This window comes from Vipera berus, assembly GCF_964194415.1.
Source record: "Vipera berus genome assembly, chromosome: 7".
In the NCBI taxonomy this organism is placed as follows: Eukaryota; Metazoa; Chordata; class Lepidosauria; order Squamata; family Viperidae; genus Vipera; species Vipera berus.
The window spans coordinates 75,877,818-75,887,817 of NC_138209.1; the positions used below are offsets into that span (position 1 = coordinate 75,877,818).

Here is a 10,000-nt window from a genome sequence, read left to right on the forward strand (position 1 = left end):
GGGTCGCTTCAAACACCGTACTCGATCGGTGAGAGAAAGTATTTGGAGTTTTATTGTGACCCACAGCATCCTTTGAACGTCATCTGTGTGCTATTAATAGATTTTAAAAAACTCCCATTAAACAAAGATGGCGCAACTCGATCTACTGCGTCACGGCTTTGGGGACCACCGTCCCTATTTTTGTCAGGAAAAGGAGGTGAGAAATCAGCCCGTTTAAGGGAATAAGTTGCATCCGATGTTCCAGTCAACGAGATGACGTTCAGGTGTGGGTTTGAGGGCCCTTCTCTTCTTAAAAAAAGACACACAGACATTTTTGTCCTCGGTAGCTAACATCTCTGAATACAAACCCAAGAAAGAGAGTTCATATCAAGTGACATTCCCTTCGACCCTGGGTTAACATTTGGATTGCAGTGGTTTTCAGTGTCACTGAAGCTTGTGCACGTCAGTGAAGTTGGTTAGAAGTTGGCGTTGGCGCTGGTTGTGTGGTTTGTCACCATTTCGCAGGAGCTCCTGATGGCTTATTGTGTCGCCCTCTTAACACAACCAATGTCCTCGTGGTACTGAGAACGAGAACATGGCATTAAAGCCGTAAGCAGCAATACCTGCCCTGCGCATTAATGTATTCTCTCTGCCTCTCTTTATTCTGACCCTATCAGTGTCCTGTACGTGATGAATAGATCCGTAAGAGGCTAAGGTCATAGTAGAAGAAGCCCATTTCAGTCAAAGGGCTTTGAGATGCTTCTTGATGCCACTTTCTGTGCGTAGAGGTCCTACTCTTAATTAAAGGGCTTCAGTTATACCTTTATTTTTGTTTTCAGCCTTTACGTATGCATATACTTTATCTGACTTTTTTCCTTCCTTCCTTCCTCCATCCATTCATTTCACCTCCCTCTCCTTCCTCCCCTCTCTCTCCTTCCATCCATCCATCCATCCATCCACCTCATCTTTCCTCTTCTCTTCTCCTCGCCCCCTTCCCCCCTCCCCCCTCCCTCTCTCTCTTCCTTCCTTCCCACCCTCTCTCTGCTTCCTTCCATCCATCCGTTATCTCATCTTTCCTCTCCTCTCCTCTTATCTTCTTACCCCTTCCCCTTTCCTTTCTTTTTACCCTCTCTCCTTCCTTCCATCCATCCACCCTCCATCACATCTTTCCTCTCCTCTCCTCTCGCCTTCCTTCCCCCTTCCCCCTCCTTCCTTCTTTTTCACCCTCTCTCTCTCTCCTTCCATCCATTCATCCGTCATCTCATCTTTCCTCTCCTCTCCTCTCTCCTTGCCTTCCTTCCCCCTTCCTTCCTTTTCACCCTCTCTCTCCTTCCTTCCATCCATCCATACTCCATCTCATCTTTCCTCTCCTCTCCTCTTCTTCCTTTCCCCTTCCCCTTCCTTCCTTCTTTTTCACCCTCTCTCTCTCTCCTTCCTTCCATCCATCCATCATCTCATCTTTCTCCTCTCCTCTCCCCCCCTTCCCCCTCCTTCCTTCCTTTTCACCCTCTCTCTTCTTCCATCCATCCATCCACCCATCCTTCATCTCATCTTTCCTCTCCTCACCCCCCTTCCGCCCTCCCTCTCTCTCCCCCTCCCTTCCTCCTCCTGGAATCCCCTTGTAAAAACGGACCATGGCTGCCATGGCTGCCAGCAGCGCTAAATCTTCTCCTAGTCAGCCATCCCCCACTTCTGCCCTGCCTCCTCCAGCTCGGCTTCATTCCTCTGCCTCCTCGCCCAATTTCTTCAAGCGCACTAGGCATAGGTCAAGCGGAGAACAAGGCAGACATGCCATCTCAAAGAGGTGAGGAGAGATCCCTTGTGTGGGTGTCTGTGGGTGTGGGTGTAGCTGGCCGTCTATCAGTTCATCAAGATCTTCCACTGAAGATATTTGTACCTTGCAAAGGAAAGTCCTAAATTAAACTGAAATAAGTCGGGGGACTGATTTCAGGCCCACAGGAAAATAGCCCTATCTTGCTACTGTGATGTAGCTCTTAGTTAATTAATTAACTACATGGCATCTAGGAAGAGAGGGACACGGTGGCTCAGTGGGTTAGGACGCTGAGCTTGTCAATCAGAAGGTCGGCAGTTTGGCAGGTCGAATCCCGAGTGCCGCATAGCAGAGTGAGCGTCTGTTACTTGTCCCAGCTTCTGCCAACCTAGCAGTTCGAAAGCACGCAAAAATACAAGTAGAAAAATAGGGACCACTATGGTGGGAAGGTAACAGTGTTCTGTGTGCCTTTGGCGTCTAGTCATACCGGCCACATGACCACGGAGACGTCCTCGGACAAGCGCTGGCTCTTCAGCTTTGAAATGGAGATGAGCACCGGCCCCTAGAGTCAGAAACGACTAGCACGCATGTGCGGGGAAACCTTTACCTTTACCTTTATCTAGGAAGAAATAAAATAAAACTTTGCATAACTTATCCAAAGTCTCAGGTTAAAAGAAGCATCAGCTCAGCCCGTTCCAATATTATTATCATTGATTGGGTGTGTGTGAAACCACAATCTCAATTGATCCTTATTGGTTTACATCAAGGGTCTTCAAACTTGGCTCTTATATGACCGGCAGACTTCAACACCCAGAATTCCTCAGCCAGCGTGCTTTGCTGAGGAATTCTGGGAGTTGAAGTCCACAAGTCATAAAAGGGCCAGGTTTGAAGGCCTTTCCCAGAATTCCTCAGCCAGGCACCCTGGCTGAAGAATTCTGGGAGTTGAAGTCCACGAGTCATAAAAGGGCCAAGTTTGAAGACCCCTGGTTTACATAATATGTGTCATTAATTTTAACCCACCCTCCGTTCAAAATTGAAACAAAAATTAGGACATCTTCAATGGAGGCAGGAGACTTTCTAGCACAGATACTCCTCCTTTACACCTGGACTCATCTTACAAGATTCCTCCACCCGGCCTTCTTATAGCCTTGCTTTCAGTGTTGATATAACACACCGTTCAAAGAAAATCACACAGATTTGTGATTTCACAGCCTTTCCTGAAAATGGAACGAGCCTCTAGTCTAAGCAGTTACCTTAAAAAAATAAAAAAAATAAAATTATACAGGTGACAGTGTTAGCCTTTGCTTTGTTTCCATTCCTGCGAATTCTTTCATTTTTCCTAATTTGTTGCTTGTCCCTTTGTCGTTTCTTTCGTTCTCTCTCTCTCCGTGCCCGTTTTGCCCGCCACGCTAACCTTCTCCCCTTCTGAGCTTGACTTTCGAACCACGTTCAGCACCTCCTACCGTTCTTCTCTCCAGCAAAAGCTCCACTCCTCTTCTGTACCCAATTTCTTAAAATTCCTGGCTCCTGTCGATGAGAATGCCGCCTCCGATTTTAGGAAGTCCACCAGGTAGGGAATCTCTGGCTCAGAAAGATCCCTTCGGATCTGGGGTTACGATTGCGGTTCAAGTGAGAGAGAAAAAAGTCTTCCGATTGAGATCAGCCAGCAGCTCCAGGTTGCGTTCCAAAAATGGCTGGCTATTGCTTTCTTCTAAGATTTGGGTCACAGCTTGTGGGATGGTGGGGAGGTCTCCTCTTCAAATGCAAACCGAAACTGACCACATTTAGCTTTTTCTTTTTATATATAGAGAGACAGAGATAGAGAGATTTTATTAGTTTTTATAGGGTTAGGGATAAAGTGGGGTCGGGATTAGGGTTGGGGGATGGGTTTTTTCCAAATAACATTTTCAATCTTTAGCAAACAGTCTAATGTCTGGGTACATGTATTTAACTAACAGTACTAGATATAGTTAATTACCATAAGCGATATGTTAATTGATGCTAATATCTATTCAAAATTACATATCACGTTCCTTTCTCTCCGACTCGTTTTTCTGGCCATTGATAGAAGTTATCCCCCCCGTTCTAAAATACGCCGAGTCTTCTTTCTCTTTAATCTTTAAAGTCAATCTGTCCATTTCTGCGCACTCTAAAATTTTCTCAGTTGGTATTGCTTCAGTTGGTAAGTTTTCATTTTTCCAATGTTGGGCAAATGCAGCTAATACGGGTAGTATTAGATATCTGCAGTCTTTCTCATAATTGGCTCCTATCATCCCTAACACAAATAATTCTGGCTTAAAGTCTTATTTGTTTTTAAGTCATTTTCTCCAACCCTGAATGTATTTTAACCGAAAAAACTTTTTGCTTTGGGGCATGTCCACCCACATTTAGCTTTTTCAAGGTTCTGGCTCTAGGATATATCACGATTCTGCTTTGCAATGATGGCGAATATCTGTATCTTGGGTGTAGGATGAGGGGGAATCTTTTGTCCTCCAAGCTTGTGGGTTGGTTTCCAAATGTTTCGTTAACAGTTTAGGTGACATCTTCAGTGGAGTTTAGAGCATGGCAAGTGTCGGTGTGAGTGTGTCGAGTGAGGGTCTTCTGGTGTGAGTCATCAGTGAGTGTCTTGTGATGAGTCTTGTGGTGGAGAGGTTACATGAGGTCAGGGTCCTTGGGAGGTGAACTGCTGGTGGGGCCATCACCACAAGCCTCTCACTGATGACTCACACCTGACCCATCGCAAGGCCCTCACTTGACACACCCACACCTGAAGCCCTTATAAGCAGGAGAAGACGGGCATTGAAGTCCCACAAACTCGGCTGAAGGTGTGACCCAGCCTGGTAGTGAACCGTTTGGAAATCAACCCACAAGCTCGTAGAACGAATCTTCACCCTCATATGATTCTTCTTATCTAGTCATGAAGAAGGCTGGGGGAGTTATCCAACACCCCCACTTGGGAGGTCCATGGGGAAGAGACCAAACACCCAGTCTTCTTGATAATGGCTTCCATGCTTTGGGATACTCGGCTGCAAGAACCATGTATGGTTTCAACTCTCTTCTTGCTTAAAAAAAGCCCCAGATGCTGTAAGAAAAGGAGTGGCAGAGCCTAGGGGGGTGGAGTCAAAAGAGGAATCAGCCTAGTAGTCTCTAGTAGTCATAAATGGACTAAGCCCAACCCCTCTTGAATTCGTTAACTCTTAACAGACTGGATCAGGGCTAGTCAACCTTGGCTCTTTTATGACTCGTGGACTTCAACTCCCAGAATTCCTGAGCCAGCCCTGCTGAGGGGAAAGGGAGAAGTTTCCAAGCTGAGCCATGCTGGCTCAGGAATTCTGGGAGTTGAAGTCCACGAGTCATAAAAGAGCCACGGTTGCCTACTCCTGGACTAGACCAATGTCCCAACTAACAGTCAGCATTATTTTGGCACTACATAAGAATTAATGGAATTTAAGAGGGAGAATTTATGGGAATGTACAGACTCCAAGCTGATTCCTCTTTTGACTCCACCCCCAGGCTATGCCACTCCTTCTTCTCCTGCAGATATTATTTTATTCTAATAGGACTGACCCAGCAGAGTTGTTGGTCAGCCACGTTTTCTTTCTGCCTGTTTTGCAAATTAAATTATAGAGAATAAACAAAATAAATGTACGTGTACCATATCTTTATTATACATTATTGATATTCATTGTTTATCCGCTGAAATAAGAGTAGGTATTTAATTTCTAGGATCATGGAAGGATGATGATAGAAGATGCACATTTTATGATATAAGATGCACATTAACTAGCTTTTGATGATAGCTATTTATGAATAGACATGTAAGATCCATCCAAAACTTCACTTGAAGGAGCTGACCCAAAGGCTTTGATTTTCACGGGAAAGCATCCAAAGAAACATTTTGCCGTGTTTGCAATTAGGGATTGAGCGGCGCTCCAATCTCCTGTGAAATTGGGTGCCATTTTTTCCCCCTTGAAAATGCTGGGTGGAGGGAATACCTTAACGGTAGGAGAAAATGAGCGCGGAGACTTGATCCGAAGGAAGCGGATGGATTTTTTTTGAAAAGAAGCTACTCATACATTGGAGAGGACTACGGAGATTCCCAATCATCCAAGTCATGGTTGTCCCAAGTGGTATTTTTTCAAGAGGCAACTGGACTTTATTTTTCCTGGAAAACGTTTCGCTGCTCACCCAACATAGGAGAACAAACCCACCAGGGCAAGATTCAGCAGTCCGTCTGCATTTGAAAGACAAAAGGCCAGTCTTTTGAAGAGAGCAAAGTCCACATTTTGGACAGAGAGGACTGCTGGTTTGAAAGAGGGGTTCAAAGAGGCCATCTAGGTCAAAACTAAACAGCCCTGTCTCAACAGAGGGGAAGGAATATGACACCACCTATCTCCAGTCTACAGCACAATCCTTTCAACAGTTCCAAGAAGGCTCCACGCCCATTTGCACCACTCAGGTGACCCTGAGGACACAGACAAACCTCCATGTGGCCTCAATGACTCTCAGAAAGAGTGCAAAGAATATAAACCCTTCCATTCTCCACCATTCAGTCTGAAGTGAAGAAACTTCTTGGATGAGAAGCGAAACGTTTTCAAGGAAAAGCGAAAAAGTATAGTTGCCTTTTGAATTAAAAAAACACCTTTGGAGATATAAGTCCACACAACAAAGTTAAGTCCTTTTTTTTTATAAACAGTACGATTAACGTAATGTGCGGTCTGGCCATCAAAAGGAGAGAGACAGAGAGAAAGAGAGAAGGAGAGAGAGAGAGAGAGAGAGAGAGAGAAGGAGAGACAGAGAGAGAGAGAGAGAATTTCAATGGAAAATTTGGGAGAAGATGGAATAACCTTAACCTGTAAAATAAATTGAATACTTCTTGGGTTTAATTGCCAAGATTTAGCATGATATCAATTAGGCCAGTAGAAGAAATGCACATTATTTATTAGCATTGTATGATTTCTGGTTAACTTTCCAGACTCTGGAATCATGCATGGAAAAGAGACGAAAGTTACCTTGCAGGTTTTGCATGATGGAAACCAGAATGTTGTGAGATTTGAAAGCCCAAAATCTGATACTCACAACTCGAAGACAAGTCTGGTTAACAAAGGCAAAGATTTATTGAAAAGAAAATTGAAAATAAGAAAGAAAATAAGAAAGAAAGAAAGCGTTTGCAAACGCAGCCTCTTTAGACCCTTCCCAAATTGGATTGGGTTCAAAGAGCGCGCTGAGCAAGTTTCAAAGTAGGCATTTTATACTCTTTCACGATACACGCCATTCCTAAGAAGCTTAAGTCATTCTCTGAAGTTGTTTCCTATTTCTAAAGGGGTCCTTCTGACCATTTCCATCTATCCGTTATGATCTTATCTAGATCTTATCTCGTTTACTTGTAATTTCCACCTTGGTTGTAATTTCCACCTTGGTTGTAATTTCCCCCCCTCCGGAAGCTTTTAGCAAGTCCTTGCTGATTACCATTTGTGAGTTCTCTGTCTGAGCAGGAAATAAGATAGCCCCACCCACCTCTTAGTGTTTCATTTGATACAATTCATTGGTGTTACATTTGATACAATTTATTGGTGTTGCATTTGATACAATTTATAAAATAATAACCTTTATTTATTTTCCTTTAATTTCATTCCTAAGCCACATACCCTACAAAACACAAAAAGTTAAGAGGGACTCAGCCTTTTTCAGGGCCTTATTGCTCAGAATATCCGTCCCTTTGCACAAACACATCTGTGTGTCATGAGGAGCAGGGAGGATAACGATAAACAGCGTTATTCTTTCTGACTGGTTTTGACCATTCAAAAGCCCCGGTATTGAGTGATTCCTCTCCAGAAAGCTCACGGTTGAAAGAACTAAGCCGAGTAGCGTTCTCTTTTCAGTTTTAATTTGCTGTCCAGCCTCTTTTTAGAGAATTTGTATCTTTCGGTTTCATCCGAAAAACAACATGCCTTGCAATGGTAGCTACAGTTAATCAATCAATCAATCAATTCTGTGACTTCTAATTTTAGAGATAACAAATCCAAGCCGAATGAAGCAGATCTGGTCCCCGAGACCCCGGTGAAGGCTCGAAGACATTCTTGGAGGCAGCAGATATTTTTAAGAGTGGCGACACCACAAAAAGGATGCGATGCTGCTTCCGGTTGGCACGAAGGTAAAATCCATTGGTAGCTAAAAGGGGACGGTTTAAATGAAGGCCACAAATGAAGGCTGAGCTTCTTCCGGCAGTGTTTCTTCTAGTGCAATCAACTAGTGGAATTACCCACGTCAAAATGCAGGAAATATTGCGTCTTGCAGACACTCCTCGATTTACGACCGTTTCAGTGACCATTTGAAGTCACAACAGCCCTGGGGAAAAAGGGACTTAGGACCCCTTTTTTTCACCTTTGCAACCGTGGCATAATCCCCAGGGTCACGTGATCAAAATTCAGAGGCTCGGCAACTGGCATGTACTTATGACGGTTGCAGCGTCCCGGGGGTCACGTGATCCCCTTTTGTGTCCTCCCGACAAGCAAAGTCAACGGGGGAAGCCAGATTCGCTTAGCCACCGGCTTGCTGACTTAACAACCGCCGCGATCCACTTAACAACGGTGCGAGAAAAGGGTCGTAAAAATGGAAGGAAACTCACTTTACAACCCATCTGGCTGAGCCACAGAAATGTTGGGCTCGATTGTGGCCATAAGAAGAGGACTGCCCCACCATCTTTTGTCTTGGGCAGACATGCTGGATTTTATTTCTACCTGTTTGTTCACAGCCAGGAGATGTCTCACCCTGTCTTCTGCTTCCGATCTTTCCCTACTCCATCTAGGTCAGTGATGGCGAACCTTTTAGAGACCGAGTGCCCAAACGGCAACCCAAAACCCACTTATGTATCGTCGGGTGCTGGGTGGGTGTGGCCCTTTGGGTGGGTGTGGCTGCAATGGTAACGGCAGACTGGGTGGGACTAAAATGTTCAATCAATCAATTCCAACTCTGCGAGATCTTTTTTTTTTCCCGCGAGAAGTTGAAATTGATTGATTGATTGAACCTTTTTTTTTTTTTTTTGGCACACGACGGCGGAGGCCTAAAGCGAAAAGGTTTTATAAAACCCAGCTGAAGGCCTGGGACTGGAGCGACGGCGTGCGTGCCCGCAGAGAGGGCTCTGCGTGCCACCTGTGGCACCCGTGCCATAGGTTCGCCACCACGGATCTAGGTCCAACACCCCAAGGTGTTCTTCTTGTTTTGAGGTTGTCACAAGACAATGTTAGGCCTCTTGTAGAATGAATCCCATTCTTGCAGCCAAACCCTAAGGCAGCGTTGTCTCAAGGATTGCAAGGAAGAAAACATGTCCAGTGTTGTGTTACCTTCAGAGGAGAAAAGCAACAAGAATAACTATTAAAACAGCACCACCAAAGGATCGTAGCTTTTTTTTTTTTTTTTGTAGGAACTCATTCGTAGCCAAAGCGGGAAGTCACACTGCTGTTTCACACTGCTGCTTTATGTTGTCGTTGTTTTTTTTGTTTGTTTTTTTAACTTCTGGCAACTGTAGAACTGTGGGAATGTTGCTGCTTTAGCTGGAAAAAAAGGATCTGTGTATATACAATTTTGGAGGTCAATGAATCCAATTTTGATTTTCATTTTTCCTCCCGGTAGAATACACCGAATTAAGTTTTTGCTGGGGTGGGGAAGCACGTCTTTGTGGTTTTTGCTTTCAAAACAAAAGTAACTGCCTGAATACATGCACAGCTGGGTAGGAATGTCAATTTTTGAGAAGGGAAAAAAAAGAAGTATATATTCACGGCTCAGGAGTTTTGCAGCGAATATAATTTTGGAGAGGACGTGTTGATTTTTCAATCGGCCAACCGTCCTCTCTGCCTCAAATCCAAATAGAAGTGGGAAGGAAATGAGTCAGTTTCATTGCTTTAAAGCTGAGATGAGGACTTTAAATTCAGGATCACGTTGAAGTTGCAGATGTGGTACAAAAAAAAGGGGAGGCAGAATAAAAGAGAGAAGGAGTAATAATTTAGGAAAATGGGTTGGAAAATGGGTTGTTTGCCTCAAAAGAGAGTCACAAGTAAATCCTCGGCTCACAACACTTTGTTCAGCGACCGTTCCAAAGTTATGACTGATTTTTTTTTCATGACAGTTGCGGCATTCCCGTGGTCACTTAATCCAAATTCAGACACTTGGCAACTGGGTTCATATTTATGACGGTTTTCAGGGTCCCGGGGGGGGTCACGTGATCCCCTTTTGCGACTTTCTGACAACCCA

At 44.4% G+C, this 10,000-nt stretch overlaps 1 protein-coding gene across 1 annotated transcript in view; it reads left to right on the plus strand.

The window, feature by feature from the left end:
* The first annotated feature begins 1,471 nt into the window (after positions 1-1,471).
* The window catches only part of LOC308670889 (TBC1 domain family member 1-like), a 27,102-nt gene continuing 18,573 nt past the window's right edge, over positions 1,472-10,000 (plus strand). The window contains exons 1-3 of the mRNA XM_081332688.1: positions 1,472-1,783; positions 3,204-3,320; positions 7,762-7,904. Coding sequence (XP_081188814.1) covers positions 1,614-1,783; positions 3,204-3,320; positions 7,762-7,904 — 430 coding nt within the window. The 5' untranslated portion in view covers positions 1,472-1,613. The remainder of the gene's footprint in view (positions 1,784-3,203; positions 3,321-7,761; positions 7,905-10,000) is intronic.